Source organism: Tachypleus tridentatus, chromosome 12 (assembly GCF_004210375.1).
Source record: "Tachypleus tridentatus isolate NWPU-2018 chromosome 12, ASM421037v1, whole genome shotgun sequence".
Taxonomy (NCBI): domain Eukaryota; kingdom Metazoa; phylum Arthropoda; class Merostomata; order Xiphosura; family Limulidae; genus Tachypleus; species Tachypleus tridentatus.
Window position 1 is genome coordinate 36,429,270 of NC_134836.1, and position 23,535 is coordinate 36,452,804.

General features: G+C 33.8%; 1 protein-coding gene across 1 annotated transcript in view; it reads left to right on the forward strand.

The window, feature by feature from the left end:
• The first annotated feature begins 253 nt into the window (after nt 1-253).
• Tom70 (translocase of outer membrane 70) overlaps nt 254-23,535 on the forward strand; it is a 48,033-nt gene continuing 24,751 nt past the window's right edge. Inside the window, exons 1-5 of the mRNA XM_076474087.1 lie at nt 254-679; nt 3,958-4,131; nt 18,072-18,198; nt 21,653-21,762; nt 23,293-23,426. Of these exons, the coding sequence (XP_076330202.1) occupies nt 368-679; nt 3,958-4,131; nt 18,072-18,198; nt 21,653-21,762; nt 23,293-23,426 (857 nt within the window). The 5' untranslated portion in view covers nt 254-367. The remainder of the gene's footprint in view (nt 680-3,957; nt 4,132-18,071; nt 18,199-21,652; nt 21,763-23,292; nt 23,427-23,535) is intronic.

Genomic DNA, 23,535 nt, shown 5'->3' on the forward strand with positions numbered 1-23,535 from the left:
CTGTCTTTTGTTACTTTTCCGATTTGAATTTACTAACATGTTAAAATTAAGCTTAAATATTTATATTAAAACTTCCTTCGACGAAAATCATTCACACTAGAAAATAGAACTGATAATATTAACGAAGATAAATCTCATTATAGTCCTGGATATTTTCTTTAATGTTTTTTATTTATATGAGATATAACTACAAGTACTATTCAACTGCGTAAGTAAAAGTTTAACATTTTTTACTAAAACGATAGTAACAGTAACGTTAAAATGGCTAAGCAATGCATTTATTGTTACGATACTATCTTGATGTAAAATTTTGTATTTTCTGCGGAGAGGACGCGCTTATCACCTCGTGCCCACAAATCGAAGTAATATGGCGTCACGCAGATTTGGAAGTGAGGGGAATTTGCCAAAAAATGATATAGGGTGGTCAAAATGGACATATGCGTTAGCAATTGGAGCACCGGTGGCAATTGGATTGGGATATTGGTATTATAAGAAATCTAAGTCAAAACGTGGTGATGAGTCTTTGATAAATGGAAAAGATAGCCTGAAGCCTAAATCTAGCCTGAACCCGACGTCGGCAAAATCTGTTACGCCGAAAGCATCATCTCAGACTGAGGAGGCATTGCTCTCAAGACGTAATTTTCAGAAAAACAAAACTGACGAAGAGGTTTTATCCAAGGTAAGTTTGTAGTAAATAGGCATTATAAGTATAAAATAATTGAATTGATGGAATATTTAAAATTAAGTGGTGTCTCTATTATTAAGTTTAGTAATACAAATGATTACGAGTCAGAAAACAACGAACCCTAACTTAGAAATCTGTTTTAACCCGTTCGTAATGATCTTACCTTGTCACCATGCACCTTGGTTAACCAAAAGACGTTTATTTAGCTTTTTTAGCTTTAATATTTATTGAAGAAAAAAGGAGATTTTTAAAAAACAAACTTGAGAACTTAGGCAGCATGGAGAACTATGGTTAAACTGGTTCTGTAGTCTGATCCAATTTTGGACCATTGTATCTGTTATTGTAAATCTCAGGTGCGTTGAATATATCGACTTTATTTTCACAGTCTGCCGAGGTTATCAAAATCACAGGGTTTATAGCTGCAAGGTTTGTGAGGATACAGTAAATAGCTTGGTTGACTTGTTAGAATGTTCGTTGTGGCTTTTTGCCTGATGTTTGTTTAATAGTGAGTAGCACTAGCACTTATTCAAACAACCACACACACATTCTTGTATAAGAATGCCATCATAGTGCACTTGTCTTAACAAAGTTACTGTTTGGAAGATTGCACACATATTGGATCCATATTTTGAGATTCCAAATTTGAGTTTCTAGTATTCAGAATTTTGCAAAAGGGCCTCTGGGGCTCTTCATAACCATCAGGAATTGTAAGATGGCCCTCCTAGCCTGAGCACTCATGTTAGACTACTAGGCTCTATTGATGAACATTTCTCCTTCCCATTTCTTTCCTTGTTGAACACTTTTTTTATACAAGTGCTGCCATTAAAATCTTGACAGGAATGGTTTTCCCTACTTTAAAGTGATGACAAAACATGCACTCTTGTAATTGAGAAATGATCAGGTGAATAAGCAATCTTGTGTTGCTTTTTCAGCCAAAGAGTTGGTGAATAAGCAACAGTGAATACTGCTTATTCAGGTGATGATTAGGTGAATAGGCCCTACCAAGAATATTATGACATATCACAGTGAGCATTCTACTCCTTAGCAGGCACAAAAGTTATCATTGCACACACTAATCTCATTAAGATTATAGTCACAAAAGAGAAACATTCCAATTGAGATCTTCTCTTTGCACTCTGACTTAGTTGTAACTATCATCTTCATGAAAGCGAATGTGCTGACCTCAAATAGTCAGCTTTAGCACCTTTGTGTCCTTTTAGACAGCATAGTCATTTTGATAAGGTTGTTTGAGAAGTTGATTGAAGACTTACCTATATAAATGCAACTGCATAGCAAAAGTTATAAGTGCCATCCATGGTTAGATTTGTGAATACTCCCTCTTCTGCAGTGTAGTTCAAAGTAGGTCCATGAGGCTAGTGACATGAGCTATAAAATTAGTTTATTGTCACAAGTTTCTAACATTTTATTTCCTTGGAGAAACCTTGAAGTACATATACCCCTGCATGTAATGATCAGCCACAGCAGTCTGTGTGCCACTGTTTATGATTTTAAGGTAACTCAAGATAGCTTAGATGTTGTCATAGAACAAAAATCGGCATTTAAAAAAATATCTACTTAATCTTGGCTCCATCCTCATCTTGGATGTTTTTTTCTTACTTTCAGCAGTTTACAGAGTCTGAGCAAGTACTTTGGGGTATTGAGAAATAGACTAAGAATTGGAAAGTATTTCATTAAGTTGGGAATATTATTATGAGACAACTAATTAAATGTGACATGCAGTGGTTGGCTTTGACTTGAGAAGCTGGATGAAAAACATAAATCTATGTAAAATGTTTTGAACAAACTTAATTGAAATCAATATAAAATTATTTTAAGGGATATCATTTAATTTTTCTCTTTAGTAAGGCAAATATTTTTTGTGATGTCCGAAACATTTGATCAAGAAATTCACTTAGTCATATTTATTAGTATATCATCTGAATGTTCAGCATGCATTTATTTTCTATTTATACCATTGTATACACCCACCACGAATGTGGTCACATCACTTTACAGGTCTGTTATTTTGACCTTTGAAGCTTCTTGTTCTAGGGAGGGCAGTAATAGTGTCAAAGGTCATATAAAGTTTCTTATTTCTAAAATACTTCACTGCATCATTTGTTTTTCATGCAGTGAAAGTATCTAAAGAAATTACAGAAAGCATTCAGTTGAAAAAAACAAAGAAGAAACATTTGATTTATTTGAGGATAATTTAAACTTAAAATGTGAGAGAAGTGTTATATTTTGTTCATACTGAAATCTTATATACCATGCATATGATACAGGAATTAAATTATTTGAATTTGATAAAGTTTACGTAATGTAGACCAGCACTTTGATTTAATTTGTAACATTGGTAGTGTAAGTAATGTATATCTCATACAAACAAAATGATGAAGATTCCTTATTCTTTTAAAGAACACTTGCATCATGATCTTGGACAGTACTTCATGTAAGTTGCAAGATGGCGGATACTAAATGTACCGTAATAAGGCTTCATGAGCTTTTTCACTATTACATATCTCTACCATATGATTTGCAGTGAAACTGAAAACATTTCATAGTGGAAACATATTTGAATGAAAAAATATTTCAATGAACTTGTAATTCCTTCAAGTTATAACAAGATGTGGGGAAAACAACATAAAGAAGCTTGTATATCTAGACAAAAGAAATGACCATTTTCTCATCAGTTGAAATATCACTGATTCAGACTTCTGTATATTTTTAATTTTCAAAGTGTGACATTTCCTCATCTGTTTTTAGGTGATTAGTGGAAGTGTCACCCATGTAAAGACTTCATTGATGCAAATTATTTAATGTGTTAAAAAAAATAAAACTTCTGATTTTTAAGTTTGTGAAAATATCAGAAACTTGGATTTATTTTATCTGTTTTATCTAATTTTTTTTATATACCATTTTCTCATCAGTTGAAATATCACTGATTCAGACTTCTGTATATTTTTAATTTTCAAAGTGTGACATTTCCTCATCTGTTTTTTGGTGATTAGTGGAAGTGCCACCCATGTAAAGACTTCATTGATGCAAATTATTTAATGTGTTAAAAAAATAAAAACTTCTGATTTTTAAGTTTGTGAAAATATCAGAAACTTGGATTTATTTTATCTGTTTTATCTAATTTTTTTTATATATCACTGTGCAGTTTGTTATTATTGTTATGATACCTTTTCTTAATACTGTACATTTCCTTCTATTTTGTTGATCAGTGTGTATTTGTGTCTGTTTATATACAAATATGCTTATCTTTTTAGGATCCTTATGAGAAAGCAAAGACTTGCAAAAATATAGGAAACAAGTACTTTAAAGAGGGAAAATATGATAAAGCTATTGAGTGTTACACTGAAGCAATTAAGGTTTGTCCTGAAGACAGGAAAGGTGATTTGGCCACCTTTTATCAGAACAGAGCAGCATCATATGAAAACTTGGTATGTTTGTATTGATTTGTCAAATGATAAATATTTATTTACATGAAATTATTTGTTCAGTTAGACCTGAATTTTGAAGGCATGATATTGGACTTATGGTATTCTGGAAGGAAATGCTTGATTACATGAAACAGTAATTTCTTTAATGGTTTCCTAAGCATGAGGTTCCAATGTGCACGTGTTTGAAATAACAATATACATCAGTGATAGGGTGTGTTACATATTGTACACTTTGACATTGGAATTATTCTGAAGGACCAGCCAGTTTGGTGAATCTTTGGTGGCCATGCTCTCAACTCTAAATAAAAAGTGAAATATTTAAAAATAGAATTGATTGAAACTGGTTCCTAGTGAAGAGAAGAACCATATCTTTGACACATGAAATAAATGATATTTCTCAGCTTATTATGGCAGTTGTTGGCTGTTGCTCTTCGTGGTAAATCTGTTAATTACATTTATTTTTATTCCTAACCTCATGGATCAAAAGCCATGTTATTGTGTTTGTTGACTTGCATTCAGAATTTGAATGATAGTTTTATGAATTTATATGGTATTCAACTTTTAGTATTATACATTAGTTACTTTCTTAATTCAAAATTAAATATTAAAACAACACATCTGATTTTTTTGTGTCACGTGATGTACTGAATGCAGCACTGGTTCATACTAGGTGTTTATGATATCCAAACACAAAGTCTGTAGTGTTGTACAAACTTATGAACTTGTATTGCTGATTTTGACAAACGAGAAAATGAAGTAAGAACACCCTGTTTTTTCTCTTTAGTCAGATATTGCTACATTACTGAATCAAAGACAGTTGCTCTGCCCACCTCTTTTTTTTTTTCTAGTCTGACACAATGGTGGGTTGATAGCTGACTGGTTGCTTAAGTAGGTTTGGACCAGAACTTAAACACAAGTTGTAGGAATTGCATTAACACTTTCTTAGTGGGCTCGGTATAATATACACAAGTTTATCTACATGCTTGCACACATTAAGTAATTGTGTTATAACTTTTGATAAAGCATGTGTATCTTCTACTTTCAGTAGAGATTGCAAGCTTTTTGTACACAAAATATCAGAGTTTTTAATGAAATATTTTAACTAAATATTTGTTTGTGAAAATAGTGTGATTCATTACTAGTCTTAGTGCAAAGTGATTACATGTTATGATTAAAAAACTATTCTTCACCCCAAAATATCTCAAATATTATTTGTGTAATCTCTAAAACCTCCTAAATATGTTTTTTTCAGTAATACTTTATATTTCTTGTTATTTTCTATACTCTAACCATGTGGGGTTTGTCATTTAACCAATCTTGTAACCAAAATATTAGGAAGTGAATATAAATTATGCTTTTTGTTGCTAGAATGACTGCATATCGTGACACAAAAATACAAATGTATAGTCTAAATTTCTTTAGTCTTATGTTACATATTAACATATATATTGTTTTTATTATTTTGACCTTCCAGTTGTGCATATCTAACATTACGTAACTTGTATTGATGTGGTGCACGTGCATCCAATGCACCTATCCAGTAATATAAAACTGACCATTAGTCTTCCCTGGCTTGGCTGTGTACTAGTATTTTGTAATATAGTCATGTTTCAATTATTATATATATATATATATATATATATTATTATTATAGAAACAAATTATTGAACTTTTATTTTTCTTAAAATATAGAACAATAAATCAAGAAATAAAGGAAACAATTATTTCTTCTTGCTATAACCTTTGAATTCAGTTGCTGCTGTAAATGAAACGAACTTGGTAGAGGTTTAGTTTAGAGAGAGAGAAAGCTGATGAATTCTTTCCCCAACAGGGGTGGTCAGGAATGTTGTAGTTCCTCTTTGTCCCTGCTCATGGAAGTTTATTTACTTTTACATGGGAGTTTTCTTGCATTTTTTTTTTACTTGTTTAAGGTGATGAAGTGAAGTTGGGGAGTATGAAAATGATGGGTGAGAAAGGAGAGCGAGACAAAGGTGACACAAGGGAAGTAGGCCAGACTGGAGTCCGTAGTTCAAACAGCGGGCAAAATGAAATGAAACATCAACTCAAAAAGCACAATTTGGGGCCAACAGAGGATATTGCCTTGGCTGGGATCTAAAGATCCAATGCCTGAGATTTGGATGTGGGGGGAAACAGGAGTGCCCTAAGAAAAACCAATTTCACAGGACAGGCACAGAATGTTTTACCTGTCCTGTGCCCAGATCTGAAAAGAAATACATATAAACATAAACACATATTCACCTTATTTATAATTATGTATTTTGTCGAGCAATTTGTGATTGTTGAAATATATTGTATGGTGAGATGTATTTTGTAGGAGTGCTGGCTGATTTGTTTAATGACATAGTAAGATTGTTTCTGTGTTCTGCTTGGAGTGCTGGCTGATTTGTTTAATGACATAGTTAGATTGTTTCTGTGTTCTGCTTGGAGTGCTGGCTGATTTGTTTAATGACATAGTAAGATTGTTTCTGTGTTCTGCTTTTAAGTAATATTTGTATGATATTTCTGTGAGCCTGTTTCTGAGGGTGGGTAGATTACTGATTTTGTGTATATAGTTTACAGGTGTGTAAGTTGGTAGTCGATTTGCTTCCCTTACTATTTTATATTGCTGCATTTGGATCTTCTGCAGTGTGTTGTTAGACATATTGTATGTGACTTGACATCCATATTCTATTAACAGATGGATGTAAGCCTTGTATATTTCTGGTGAGCGATTTGAGTGTTTGCTAGTTGTGGTCATCAAATGTAAAATGCGTTTTTGATGGATAAGTGTATGTTGTTGACATGTTTTTTCCATGTTAATCTGGAGTTGAAAGTGATGCCAAGAAATGTGATGTGCTTGCTCATGTTAATAGGCAAGTTGCTGAGTGAGATGTTTACTTTTTCTAGAGTTTTTCTGTGCCTTTTTAATTTCCTGTAAAAAAAATCACTTTCCCCTTGTTGCTCCAGCTCACGACAGTACCTAGTGTTCCCTCAACATGAGACATGGCCATTAGTGGGTTTCTAGAAATGATCCAGATACCAGTGTTGTCAGCGTATTGTGAATTGTGAGTGTAAGTTAGACTAGGAAGGTATATCACTAATGAAAATAATGTAAAAGAGTGGTGAGGGGATGGATCCTTGGGGCACTCCTGCAGTTATTTTGAAAGATTTTGATAAGCTTTTGAGCTGTTCTAACTGTTAGGAAGTTTGAAATCCAGGGGGAAAACCACTGGGAACATTCTAAGCTGTTGATTGGTTATTCACTGTCATATGTTGAAGTAAGTGCATGTAAGGGACTGTTTCAAAAAATAGAGAGTTGAATGGGACCACCATATTGAATTCAGTGGATAAGCCATATCTCAGCAAAATAAAGATATATGAGGTTCTTATTTGATATTCTAGCTTCTCAATATTAGTTATTTTAGTTCCTAATTTGTACAAAGTTATTGAATTAGTATTATGACATCACAAACATCTAATTTTAAATAGTGCTACATTCAGCATACCTCATGACTCACTAAAATCTATATTTGGATGTGCTCTTTTAATATTTACTTTTAAATTAAGAAATTAACTCGTGCAATATTATAAAATTTTGAATGCAAGTCAACAAACATGATAACGTGGCCTTTAACCCTTGACTTATTGCAAAAGGGTGAATTACCCAGAAGTTGTTTTCTCAGAATTCTGGATTATGTAGACAAGAAGTTTTGGTTTACGTTACTACTTGTTTCTTGTATAATGCAATGTGAAAAATGTTTTATTGCTCCAAACATCTTTTTTTTTAAAAAAAAGACTTGGCTGCATATATTCAAAAGAAATAGATGTTTGGTAAGAAAAAGTTAATTAGCCTTTTGATAGGACTAGTTGTTGTCATCACAATAAAACTAATGTTAACTGGTTAGGCTGTGTTTTGTTATTCTGTATTAGAGTTTCAAACTTTGTAAGGTAAAGTTATAATAATTAAAATTTTTTTACCACCAACTATAATATACATTATTTTAACTTTGTTTGATTACTTTAGGACTATATGGTTGACATTGATTAATCTAAGTTATTATATATGATAGTAAATCATTTTTTCTTTTTCTGTGAATGTAAAAAATACTGAAAATGTGACTACATTGTTACATAGCCAACATTTAATAAGTTAATGGGTGCCAGACCATCATTGTAAAAAATAAAACATTACAGTGAATAGCATAGAGAATTTAAACAGTGATATTAACTCAGTAATATCATATTATCTGGATAGACCTTTTAGTTTTATTAATTTTATTCATCCTCTAATGCTTTTCAAACTTTGTTATTCTAAATTTGGTGTTATTGACTCTAAAAGTAGGTATGTTTGAAAATGCAAATTTTTAGAGAACGTATGTTTAATAAATTCAGTTTTTTAGAGATGAAAATAACCTTTGATTGCCTATTGGAATTTGGCTTAATTCTGTAGCAAACCAGCAGTCAATCTTTTCAAATCTGCTGGGCTAATTTTGAAACTTCAGACTACTAGTTTTTTTCTTTTGTGTAAAGCACGTATTTATAAAAACATACATTTATCTGCATTTGGGTTTATTTGGTGATTTTGACAAAAGGTAAACAGGAGTTTTATAAAGGATGAAAAGGTATGCTTTCACCTTTTGCTAGTTCTGAGAAATATAAAATTGTGTGTGTAGCTGATTGTTCCAACTCTTAACAGATTCATACATTAAACTTGGTTTTAAAACATATTTTAATGTCTAATTCCTTCAATACTCTACCATAATTAGAGCCAATATCTTAACATTAATAGCTTTTATAAATAACATTGAGTTCTTTATGCATATTTGATATCTTGGCTGCAGTCCTGAACTTTTGTTTCAAAGTGCAGATTAGATATGGAGTTAATGATTTTGCTAATATTGGAACAGTATTCTACATTTTAGTTTTAGTTTTCAGTTTATTTGTCATATCATGCATAATGGATTTTGGTAAAAGTACATGAGCTGAAATGTTTTGTATGTTCATGGTATCTGTGATGTATCCATTCACTGTATCTCTCTGTAGGTCGGCAAGTTCCTCTTCTCCATTACCTTCTTTTGATCTCAATTTTTGTGGCAGCTTTTGACCTTTACACAGTTTATTCAGTACCCTACCATAAAATTAATACATATTTTAATGATGATGGACCCATTAATAACTAAGGGTGTTTTCCAGAAGCTTTGGTAAAAGTGTGTTAATGTTTTAAAATATGCTTTATACCGTGCAAAACCATTTATTTTCCATCACAACATGTAGTAGTTTCATTGAAAATTAGGGGGGATTCTTGAGTAATTTTAAAAGCACTTGTCACAAAGAGAAGGAATGTGCACCTTTGTTCCCAGAGTGTGATCAGAATGTATTCCTCATTGTTGGTACTAGAGGAAAAACATGTAAGAAAAAAAAAGTAGAAATTGTAATTATGTTGATACTTTTTACTTAATTTAGGTTTACAGATCTTCAATACAATTTATCATATCCATGTTTTTAATTCCACAGAGGTAAAACTCTCTTTCAAAGGAGTTGCCTTATTTTTCTTTAGTTGTGACTGAAGGTATTCTGGTGGTATACAATGTTACTACCATTGGATATCATCGGTTTGCACTATCTTGTGTTCTTTCACACCAAGGTCTCACAGCCTTCTGTGTCTGTTGATTCTGATATGTCTGCTTTGTCTTTCTACAGTTTTGACCATGTCTTTCTACAACCTGATGTGATGAGGATTAGATATAATCTACTCTTGTCCTTTGATGCTCTGATAACTTAGGTATGTGATTTTTTTTTTCTTAATCAAGTTGTTTCTGCTGGTTCTTTTGAGATCTTCTTGCATGCAGTGCAACTCTGATTGTCATCCAACTTTTTTCCAGTTCTTTGATTTCCTTCTTCCAGCTTAGGTGTCTTCTGTTTCTCCTCTTTGACTTTCTCTTTACCCATTATGGCTCTGCATTATAACCTTGATAGCTTTACTGAAGAGGTTTGCATGAAACCATTCTTCATGCTGTTCTGATTTCTTTGTTTCTGGGATTTGCTTCATTGAGATTCAGAAGTTTTTTTAGGGAGTTCCTCATCATAAGACCCTTCCTTGTGTTCCCCCTTCCAATAGGCCAACCATTATGGGGTTCAGAGATCAGTTGCTTATGGTACCACCCCTAAAATTTGTTCTTTTGGTAGTTTTATTCATTTGGAAATTTACAGAAAACCATTGGATTATGCAAGTTCTATCTCGGGAGTTTTCTCTGTTTTCAGAGCCTGAGCCTATCTGTTCTCAACTACATCCTGAGGGCTTTCACACTGAGGATGCACTTTTTTGGGTCTTCATTTCCACTACTATATAGACATTGGGCATTTTCTGGCATTGCTGTGGGAGACATTATTTGTTCAACTTTTAGATAATGTCTATTCACTTGAGTTGACTATTCATGCCCCTCAGTCAGTGTTGACTTTCATTCACTATCTGATTCATTTGAGAAGCTTATTATTTATTTTGGTGAGTGAACTCACTCTTCTCCTTTACATTTCCAAGGCATGTAATTTCTAATTTCTAAGACTCTCATGTCTCCTTTTCATCCTACATGTGAGGTTCTTGTCTCTCTTGGGGATTCTAGCATCTAGAGTCCCTTCTTCTTATGGACATGTCTTTCTGCATCCTTTTCAATGAAATATGTTCTTATATTTATCTTATTCCTACTATTTACATTTTGCTGTTTACTTTTATTTCCAGGCTGCTCCTTCCTTCCTAAAACTTGCTCTGCTTGTGAGAGTGACTGAATATCTCCCCCCTTCGCTGTCTTGGAGGGTTCTCATCAGTTTGTCCTGCCTCAGTCAATTCATTCAACTGCCCTGTTTTACCCTGTTTTTTCATCCCACAGTATGTGTTTTCCTCTGGATTTATGAATGACCAAGGTGGATGTTGCTAATTCTTATCTACATATCCCTATCTTAGCATGGTCTCACCTGTATCTTTGGTTTGTCCATTATGAGATGGTTAACCATTTTCATATCCTACCCTTCTGGCTTGATTCTGACCTTATGCTTTTGTTTACCATCTTCGTGTCATTCCATCGCTATATGGACAACTGCTTTCTTCTGGCTCATTCTGAACTGGAGTTGGCCAGCTATGCTGGTTAGATTTTTCTGGTGCTTGGTTAATCAAATTGGAGAAGTCCTTCCTTTGACCTATCCAGTATCTTTCCCATTTAGGTGTCTTTCTCAAAGCTCATCTCAATTACACCCAGTTTTCTTTGACTTTTTTCCATGTAATTATTAGCTTTCTGACATTCTGCTCACAATCTTTTATCACTTTTGGGCATGAGGCCTTCAGTGACAGTTGTGCACATATACAGTTCCTTCAGTGGGATCTTCACAATCAGTGAAACCTTTCTTGGGATCATTTGGCAGCTCCCAGTACCCTTTCTCATACCTCGTTGAATGATTTGCTTTGGTGGTTTGATGTAGCCCATATATCCGAGGGTGTCCTGCTTCATTCTCCTCATCTAGATTTACATTTGTTCTTGGATGCATCCCTTCTAGGTCTAGGTTGGGGTGCATGAGCCAGTCACCAAGAGGCTTCAGATTGTTAGTCTCTCAACATGCAGTCTTTTTATATTGGTGTCCATGAGCTTCTTGAGGTCTGTTAGGCTTTAAGTCACTTCCTTCCTCTCACCAGATATTGTCTGATGATGATTCATTCAGACAGTTCTAGAGTGGTTGCACATATCAATCACCAAGGGGAAACTGGTCAAGGTTTATCTGCCTTCATACATTAGATTTTCTGTATTGGGCCTACACACACACACACACACACACACACACACACACACACACACACACACACACACACACACACACATCACATTCATATGATTATTTGTCGCTTTCCAGATGCTTTCAGTCTCGTAGTGGATTGTCCTTCCTGCCCTCACAAAAGTTATCAGATGGAGTTATGTTTAGATCTGGTGGCTTTGCAGTCTGTGGGAGTTTTCTATACACACATGCATCTGTCACAGCCTTCAATCACTAATTACCCCTCTTGTGTAGTCCTTTGTATCTGATCCTTGGACTTTGGCAATCAGTGCCTTCTACCAGGATTGGCCACAAATTCCTTTACATTTATCCTTCTGTCTGATTACTTCATCAGGTGATTTCTCTCATCCATACCTCTCCATGTTGATTCCTTCTGATCTTTACCTATTGGCTTGCTGCATCACGGTTTTCACAAGTACACCAACTGCAACTTTTATCTCTATTATCTTTTCCCTTGGTCACTGGTCCTACCTCCTGCTATTCACTTTCTTTGTCTTCATGTTTGGCTTTTATCCAGTCTTTGGTAAGGAGGTCAGGTTTCTCCTGTTTGAGTAGCTTTCATTTTGGCTTGCTCCATATGTCCTTTTACAGTGGAGGTGTAGGTCTGCTATTTGAGATTCCTTGCTGACTAACTGTGACTTATTTGGCTGAGTTTCTTACAGGGGTTTTTGACCAGAGGTTTTCAGTCTTTCAGTTCTGGGTTACTTGGCTGCCTTATTCCATAACTTTTGTTTTTCTTAATAACATCAAGATTTTGCTACCCCTGCCATTTATATCATGTTAATGTGTTCCTCGTGGATTTGTCATTCCCTCCAGATGGCTTATGCTTTGGAACTGGGATATTAACATTGTCCTCCTTTCTCACTTCACCTCTGTTTAAACCCATTTCTTTGTGCTTCATGTTTTACATTTCCCTTAAAACATTTCTTTTCCTCTTAATCTGAGGAAGTTGAGAGTCTGATTTGTTTACCACTGATATTTCATGTACACTTTACCACCTCACCTGACTTCTCCTTTATCCTGATCTTTCCTTCCAATAACTTTGGAGGCTAGAGAGGAAAGTTTTTTTTTCCTATTTCCCTTCTATGTTTTTTATCTGTACCCTCATCCAGATCTAGAGAGACTTCTATATCTGGTCCATATCATTCTTTGCTATATTGCCTGCACAACCTTCTTCAGTGTTACCCATTTCCAGCTATTTTTTCCTTGGCAATCTTTCTCTCTTTGTGATCTATTCTCTTCTACCCTTACCACTTGGGTTCCATGTTTGATTTGATTGCCTTATTCCTCCTTGTCTTCTTCCCACCAGAATTTGTTCAGGGTGTCTTCTCATCAGGTTCAACACTTCATCTTTTCTCTTGCATCTTGTCTTCATTGGTAATTAGAGGAAATCCTACAGTCGAGTATGTGGACTATAACTGATGTGTTCATCTTTGATTATTTATACCATAATATGGCTTCTTCTTTGTTGGGCTTTGGTCTTCTAACCATGGCCATTCTTCAAGTTTTGGTGTGAATTTTGATAAGTCTACATTCATATATTATTTTCATTTTAGGGGCTCTTGTTTCATTTATTCTTTATATGGATGTTTCTCTGTGGCAAGTGGTTCCTAACCAGGTATTCTTCAATCAGAAATCTGCACTGTCCAATCATGTTGACACGAGCTTTATCTCTCATGGCTTTGCAGTGCTCACAGCAGAGATGAAGTGTTCCACAAGACTGGTTGTAGGTGAATAACTTTGCAATGTAATTGCATCATGAACTTGACTATATCACTTATGGACTACATGAGTAAAGCAGAGAGGTATAATAAATCAGTATGGTCTACATTTCAGAATAGGGTTCTGTGGCCACCCATTGCACTTTCAGGTGATGATGTTCCTCCAGACTCTCCAACACATTTTTACTCTAGGCCCAGCATGGCCAGTGTGGTTAAGGTGTTTAACTTCCCATCACACCAAACATGCTTCCCCTTTCAGCCATGGGGGCATTACAATGTGATGGTCAATCCCACTATTTGTTGGTAAAAGATTAGCCCAAGAATTGGGGGTCAGTAGCAATGGCTAGCTGCCTTCGCTCTAGTCTTACACTGCTAAATTAGGGATGGCTAGCAAAGATAGCCTTGAGTAGCTTTGTGGGAAATTCAAAAACAAAGAAACATTCTTACACATTTCTTCTAGTAGAATATGGGAGTCTTTATAACTTTCCATTTCTGAGCTGCTTGGGTGGTTGACCTTGGAGGCACACTCCTGAATGAGATCCACACGAGATGGCTATAACAATTCAGTGCAGAGTGGGGTGGTGAAGTTCTATGGATGTAGATGACATGATGTGTTATTCAGTCACTGAGGAGTGAGACATCAAATTAAGTTTCTCCATGTGGCTGTTAGAACCCTGTACCTGGGTTTTGGATTTAGAGTACAACAATCAAAATAAGTCCTCACACATGGTTATCTGTATTCCTCCCTTTATTATATTCCTGTTTTGTAAGTTACAGTGAAGGTAAGGGTAATTATTCTAGTTCTATCCTTTTTGGTATCTCTTGTATCTTATTCCAAGGATGTTGTTGTTTTTAGAGTAGTACCAGTTGATTTCACTGGTGGTGGGAGTTGATTTATATGTCATAGAAATACTTTTGATACCAGATGTTAGGTCCCTAGATTGATCTGTCAAAGCTCTGGAGATGGTGTGGTTCTAGGTTCTCTATATTATATTTGTGGTGAAGATAGGTATGATCCTTATTCTATTCCCATGTAGAATTTGATTCACATTAGTATGGGTTTTAGATGTAGCTATCTTACCAAGTATGGCCAGTTACATTCTAGCCACTCTACACCTAAGGGTACATTCAATGATTTACTTTGTGGAACTAAGTTAAATATATATTTCAGGGTTAGTATCACTTTCCTGCCTCAGTTATTTCCAATTTGGATGTACTCCTTTCTTATTTTGACCTTATCCAGTACATACTTCATGGATGGGCAAAAGTGGTGCAGTTCTCATCTGATCTTTAGATTGGCTCTTCCATTTCCAGGGGTTTCCTTCAGACACTTTGGATGGGATACTTTTGTCATTATCTTGTACTAGTCCCTCTGTCTAACCAGTACTCTATCAAAAGTTAAAATTTTCCTACACTGAAAATGTATTTTCTCTAGGTACTTTCCTCCACTTGCACTTCCCACCTTTCTTCCCCACTTTTCTCCAATACTTAGTCTTCTGTCAAACTTCGAAGTGATAGTTAGGTAGGAGCATATAGAGGGAGTCACACACATTATGTATGTCATGTTCTTATTGGTGGAGAAGTAATGAATGATGATTTTCACGAGAGACATGTTGGAATTATTTGATTCCAGTAAGGGAAAGTAGGAGGCTAGTGGTATATTTAAAGTAAAATGTTTGCATTTAGATGGCAGTACTGGACAAGAATAGCGAATCTTGTGAGTAGAAGGAAGTACTTGTCAGAAACACTTTTTCAATGTAGGAAAATTATATCTTTTCTTTCTGCTATGGATAATTAATTCTCTCAATATGGATTTGGTTGATTTAAGTGACCCCATAATCTCTTTAAACTCATTTAAAGTCTTCATAGTTGTGATACTAATAACTTTTAATGTAGTATGTATATCTTCACAAAATTTAGAGACTTTTAGTAAACATTATAAGTTTTTTATGTATAGAAAATCATATATTTTAGTGAAATATTTTTAATAAGCCAAAAAAATTTGTTCTGGAATTTATTTAGTTTTTTTTTCTAGTGCAAAGTGGTTTTCATGTTGAGCTTAATAATACATCATCTCAAATCTCATTATCTTTAAAACCTAAATACATTCCAAATGTTTGTTTTTAGTAAAAATTTTTTATTTTATGTTATTTTCTCTACCATAACTCTATCCCAGGTCAGTTAGTTTTGACCGACATCATGACTACCAAAATAAATCTAAATTACCACCTTTTTTTTCATTCTAGAATGCCTTTGAGTTGTAACATAAAACTACATTCATTAATACTAAGTAACTTTAATCTTTTAACATATACAAATGTTTGTACTTAAATTTCATTGATATATTGCCCTTTGAACCAAGTCTAGTTACCACTATTAATGCTATTACAAGTTTTTAAATCTTTTGGGAAACGTGGAGCTCACATGCATTCCTCATGAAACATGTTTATTATATTATTAATTTTACCCAATTTAACCTTAACTAAAGAGTTCCAATTTTTTTAGATACTTTTTTAATAATAAATAAAGAACAAACAGAAAACACAAGAAATAAAATATTTATCCAGGCTTTCCTTTGTTTTTAGCTTTTAAGTGTTGATGATGCTTACTTAACCCTACTTTTTATACTAATGGTAATGTACATAAAATAATTTTATTAAATGATGCAACAAAGAATGCAGAATAATAACGTGCAACAACAACAAAAAAAAAAAAACAGTCACAATCCCTTACCTATCACGGTTATTGGTGTTTTCTAACTATATGACAAGAGCTGTTACAAATTCATCCATGCTATTCATTGTCTTTCATGTGGGAACGAAGCTTTACTAGCATGGAAACAATTCTCTGTTGAGAAAGCAGTGTAATATAATATGTCATTTGATTGATGAGAACCGTGGCTGTCTGTCTGTTATACATAATATAGTATTAAGAGTAAGAGAGAACTATTAATAATTCTGAAAGAGATGATATAGCAGGAGTGTGTGACAAGAGGTTTTCTGTTTGACGGCTCTGTAACCAAACAAGATTGAAATTTAAAGAGAGGATATAGCAGGAGTGTGTGACAAGAGGTTTTCTGTTTGACGGCTCTGTAACCAAACAAGATTGAAATTTAAAGAGAGGATGTGGCAGGAGTGTGTGACAAGAGGTTTTCTGTTTGATGGCTCTGTAACCAAACAAGATTGAAATTTAAAGAGAGGATATAGCAGGAGTGTGTGACAAGAGGTTTTCTGTTTGACGGCTCTGTAACCAAACAAGATTGAAATTTAAAGAGAGGATGTGGCAGGAGTGTGTGACAAGAGGTTTTCTGTTTGATGGCTCTGTAACCAAACAAGATTGAAATTTAAAGAGAGGATATAGCAGGAGTGTGTGACAAGAGGTTTTCTGTTTGATGGCTCTGTAACCAAACAAGATTGAAATTTAAAGAGAGGATATAGCAGGAGTGTGTGACAAGAGGTTTTCTGTTTGACGGCTCTGTAACCAAACAAGATTGAAATTTAAAGAGAGGATATAGCAGGAGTGTGTGACAAGAGGTTTTCTGTTTGATGGCTCTGTAACCAAACAAGATTGAAATTTAAAGAGAGGATATAGCAGGAGTGTGTGACAAGAGGTTTTCTGTTTGATGGCTCTGTAACCAAACAAGATTGAAATTTAAAGAGAGGATATAGCAGGAGTGTGTGACAAGAGGTTTTCTGTTTGATGGCTCTGTAACCAAACAAGATTGAAATTTAAAGAGAGGATATAGCAGGAGTGTGTGACAAGAGGTTTTCTGTTTGATGGCTCTGTAACCAAACAAGATTGAAATTTATCCAAATTATGGCTCTTTGAGCAATGATGATTTTATGGTGAGTAATTTACATTAAATTTCATACTTATTGGATTTGTGGTAAGTAAAATAGAGAAGAGGGGGATGCCTAGAGAAAATGTGTTTCATTTCTCACACTATAGAAAATGTAAGATTTTTTAAAATATTGCATTTTAAAAATTAAAAACTTAAATCTTTTGCACTATTGAATATGTATTATCAGGTACAACTTTACACTATACTAATTGAAATTTTGAGTGCAAAACCCCTAAAACCTCGTAATGTACAGTGAATGAAGAATTTGCTATTTCTAAGAATATACAAGTGAAAGTAAAGAAGAATATATAATATTATGTTACCCATACTATACCTGCCATATCCAGTTGTTGATAAGGTCTTTTGTATAATATTAGGGCTTGTTACCAGGCTGGCTTGGTCACTGCAGATTAAGTTGTGGTTGAAGTGCTATTTGTAAATATGTAAATGTGAATTTTTCTTTCTGTTGTGGATGGTTGAAGAAAAATTTACGATGTATATGTGTGCGTGTGTATATATACACATGCAGTTTTTTACGTGTATTTGTTTTCTTTTTACAGAAAAACTTTTCTGAAGTAATCAGTGATTGCAGTGAGGCCATAGAACTTAACAATACTTACATCAAAGCTTTGACACGGAGGGCAAAAGCATATGATACAATAAATGACCTAAAAAATGCTTTAGATGGTAAATATGGCTTAATATTTTTAGGTTATAGCAGAAAGAACTTCATGTAGTTTTCTTTTTCTTTTTATTCAAAACATGAATGAATACATATGAAATATTATCTAAAGTATCATGAAAAAAGAGAATGAAAAATTTTTTAAAGGTACAGAAATGTTTCTAGAAATAATTTGTTAATCTCTTACTATAAAGATGATCAATTATGTATGCATGTGTGAATATATATTGGCATCCATCACTCATAGTTGGGTAGCTTGATTATCTTAATTTTATGTGGGATAACTTTAAAATGTCCAACTGTATTCATGGGCTACTTTGTTTCAGGATTTTGTCTCTAAAAGGAATATTAGGAACACTTAAACAGGTCACGTTCTGGTAAAATATCTCTATTCCTCTCATAAAATAATATAGTACTGCCCTCTTTTGGCACAGATGTTAAATTCTTACCACTAGTCTTCCATCTTTTGCTTTGCCATATTTACATGTAATTGATTATGCAGTAGCTCTTCATCAGTAGGAGTTTGACACAACCCCTATCTTAACCAGAATCTTTTCTACATTTGTACACACTAATCACTTCTTAATTGGAAATAACACTGTTATTCTACACTTGTCTCCACAACAGGCAGTTGCCATCCATTCTACAAAGTTTCATCATGAATACTCTGCCTAAACAATCTATCAAATAATGCTTCTTTTTGCTTGTAAGGTTATCAGCATTTTCTTTTATACTACAGACTTTCTTTTTTTTTGCTATGTATTCTTTATTTATAAAAGAGGTCTTTTTTGCAAGTGTATTGTGAATTACACTCTGTTGTAAGTGGTGCATGAACAGGTATAGTTGTTTTTATTTGTTGTTGTTTTTTTAAATCTGCACTGTCAGTCCTGTGACTATGATCAATGTCATTTATATTGTAGCTCTTTCTACTTGTGGATATGATATACATTTCCATATGCTGTCAGGTGTTGGTTGAGTGTTTCCTTGAATTGTCATCTATACCAAAATATTGTTGCAGGATTAAGTTATACACTCAAAGAAATGGGGTGTTCCATAGGTCTTCTAGTAATTTTTTCAAGTGGTCTTTTGTTTCATAAATATGTTCGTCTCTGACTGTACACTCATTTCCAGATGCCAACAGGTGTTGACAGCTATTGATGTGGTAGCTCTGCTTTTCATAATAGGGTATTGCTGCTTTCCATTGCACTGTCTTTGTTGATGTGGTCATCCATATTCACTGACATGTTTTTTTTTTTTTTTTTTTTAGTGAAGTGTGGGAGTTCTTGCCACTTATCTATTCCTAGCCACTGGGGTGGTAGACTCTGGAGGCTTGTTTTCCTTAGTGATACATCATAACACTCAGTTGGGAATAGGGTGATGGCATTCTGCAGGCATTGATGGCATATAGCACTTCCCACCTTGGACCTAATGTATAATTCCAGATGCCACCAGGTTTTGGTTATAGTAGTATACCATGTAAATGTGTGTATATACACACACACACACACACACACACACACACACACACACACACACACACACACACATCTTTCAAATTGCTTTTTCTCACCATGGCATTCCTTCTCTTTATTATCCAGGTGTGGTGTTATTTGGAGGTGGCCTGGTTATGATTAGAATTGTGTTGATAGTGTGATACCTTTTCAACCATGGAGCTGATGTGCAATTCCATATTCTGCCAGGTGTTTTTTCCGGGGGAGTCAGGTGTTGGTTGCAGATGGTCCAGCTAAGTAAGTCCTCACTTGGGTCATGGCTAGTATCTCTTCTCCTAACAAGAACTGGATGAAAAATGCCTAATGTTACCAAGTTTTGGACTAGAGCTGCACCCCATCTGTCTGCTGGATATCAGTTCCAATGGATCTAGTGTTGGTTGTAGCTGGAAGTAGCACATATATTTCCTCTTACATATAGCTGGGTATTGTTCTCCTATAGTGGCCTGGAAGAACTATATCCAGTGATGCAAGATTTTGGACTGGAGATGTCATCCTGCTAGAGATTTCCTCCTCACCATTTGCTGGATGTCAGTTTGTGGTGGATAAGGTGCTGATTAAGTTGGAAATGCATACAAGTGGAGACAGATTTTGGTATGGAAGTTTGTTTTCCAATTGCTGTTTCCAGGTGAGAAAGTAAATGATCCTCTGCCTACTGTGGAACTGATGTATAATTCCAGATTCTGCTTTGTGTTATATGAGATTAAACTAATGCTTGAGTCTGTCATGTCACAGCCACTTGACACCCTGGGGTTCCATTAGTCAGTAATACATGTTATGGAACTACTTCCTGCTTTTTCACCTTTTCAGTATGTGACATAGTCACAAAAGAGAGAAGATCTGGATCAGATATTGTGCAGTTTCCCAATGAGGTGTGATATTTTCTTTTGTTGGTCCTATACTTCTTTGTTTCTCCTTGGGCACTTCCTAAAAGTGGATAATTTTTTCACTGGCCCTCCACTAATTTAGTGTGGGATTCTAGCTATTTTGTGAGAGGAGGTAAGATATTGTATTGGAAGTTAATATTTTCTTAAACTGAAAATTTAATTTCAGTAGATACTTATCTTACAACCTCCCCACATCCAGTGACATGTGGTGTATGTATTCTATCCAGTTTTAGTGATTAATGAGTGCAAGTGTTGAGTCGATGCTAGTTACATTAGGGGTTGTGTCACAGTATTATTGGTGGAGAGCTGCTCGATAATCATTTCCATGTGGATGTGGAGAAGTGAGAGGTGTAAGGCTAGTGAGAAGCATTAAACATTTATACAAATAAAGGGAAGTAGTAAATGAGAAAAGCTATTTGGAAATAAGTACTCGGTTTAGGAAAATGTTAACTTTCTACTGTGTTTTTTTTCCTTGGAATTTAACACACAAGTATTTAATCAGGTGAGGTATTACTTTCTTCAAAGCAAGGTATATAAGTAGCATCTTATGAGATTGTTAGAAACTTAATTAAAAAAAAGAAGGAAGGAGAACATCATCTAATGTTTTTTTAAAACATTTTTACTTTCTTATCAGGTAATCTCTAGTTTTTATAATCTAGTAGTGTAGGCTCAATTTGAAAATTGCTTTCCATCATACCACTGACAGCTAGGGACCATTTGTTCATTTGAGTCTGTACTTGCAATACCTATCATTGAGAAAAGTAATTGTTCATGCCCACCATTTATTATTCTACAGAACATTACATATAATTAAAAAAAAAGTTACTATTTAGATAAATGACTCTCTCTTTGGTGTTTGTTATCACAATGAAAAAATTTGAAATTTTACCTCAGTGTGTGTGTGTCAAAACCTATTTTTCATAAAAGACTTTTTCATATTTTTTATATAGCACTCCTTAGAGTGATAGATTTTTACTTCAGTTGATGGTAATTCCTGTTTAAATAAATATATGGTATCATTATAAATGCTTTATCAATATTCCTATGATTTTTATGTTTTACAGACATAACAGCTGTTTGTATCTTGGAAGGTTTTCAAAATTCCAATTCATTACTTATCACTGACCGTATTTTGAAGAGTAAAGGAAAGGAACAAGCAAGGAAAGCCATGCAGGTGTGTGTTGTATTATATAGAACATTTTAATGTTAGAATTGTGTGTATGAAAATTGTGTTTGTGAAGGTTTTTTTATAGTTTTTAATCAGTTGAATCATTTTGACCTTTGTAGTCAGTAAAGCTAGTTATCCAAATAGTATAGGTGAGAAGCAAATCTGGGGAAGGTAAGTAACCTTTGTAAAGTTTACGTAGAATATTTGGATTAATATGGTATTGTAAGATAAGTAATGTTGTTTTCCGATAACTTCATTACACCTAGAAGTCATTATTAATATCTTGTGTAAATGATGCAACCAGTAATCTTAAATTATATAAAATTCTATTATTTTTGTTTCATTGAAATGTCTGTTTCTTGAAACCTAAAATCAATTCATACATATTTATGAAACCTTATGTTTAAATGTCATAAGAATAGAATTTAAATATTTTTCAGTTATGTTATAGATTGTTTAAATAAATGTGTACGGTTTCATTAGTATTGTGAAAAACAACCATTATAATAAGCTGTAATGTGTGCATAACATTATAGAAACTACTTTTAAATATACATATATAATTTAGACAGCGTGTTTGTATAGTGGTGTTTTACTGTATGGCTACATTAGTAAGAAACATACTTTTTGAATATGTTTTGAATTTATGCTGGTTGTGATTGCATGTGTTGTGAAGTGAAAACTGATTTTCTTATGGAATTTAATATAGGCTGATTTATTTACTGTTTTCTGAGCTCAGCATTGTTGAGTTGACAGTAAGAAGTGCTTGTTTGGAATTCCTGCTTTGTAAAGAAGTTGGAGAAATCGATCAGTAATGTCAGTTTAATGCTTTGGACCAGATTCAATCTGTACCTACTTGAACAAATGTGTATAGAATTGCTAGTTCTCAGAAATAGTGCTACATTTGCTATTTCACTGTGTGTGTCTGCTTAATAACTAGCTAATTATGATGAAAAACACACCTAAAAATAATACTTTAATAGCATTTGATAGAATAAAGAAGAGTCATTTTGTTGTTTACACTTTTAGTTTTGTTCAAGTTTTACATTTATATACATAATGTATTAAAACCTCTGATGTTAGACTGAAGAATATGAACCCTTGTCATAGTCTATATTGGAGTGACTTACTAAATTCAGATCAGTGGTTAGTCATAGATGGACGTGTACTTTAAACAATTCTTCTACTTCAATAAATAATTTTATTTTTTTCCTTCTCATCTAAAAGTAACATCCAGTACAACATATAAGGTCACACTGCAGAATTGTAACTTTCTAAGAATTTAAATATAAACTTTTTTTAAAAAAATAGTTTAATTTTTAAATTTTTTCATTTCTCTTTATTTACCATAATAGAATGTTTTACATTTTCCATTGTTCTCAGTATGTTTCAAGATGAGAAAAGACTCTATCAAATACATAATAGCCTAAGAACAAGTTATGACCATCGAAACTATTTGTGTAAGTTTACTTGTATGGCACAGTAATTTTTACTTTTTTGTCACTTATATTTAAAATTATTTGTTTTTTTGTTTAGACAAGAACACCAATTCTTCCATCAGGGCATTTCATCAAAAACTATTTTATATCCTTCTGTGAAGATCCTATTATTAAAATTTCAGAAAAGTACAAGGAAGAAAAGAAAGAGTCCCAAAATCCAAAGGAACTTAGGTAAGTTCATCTTACTTTTTTCAAGGTTTTTATATTACAAAACATTTCTGAAGTAGATTAATGTAAATTAACCAAATTGCAATGGGTCACGAACCAAAGGCCATGTCAT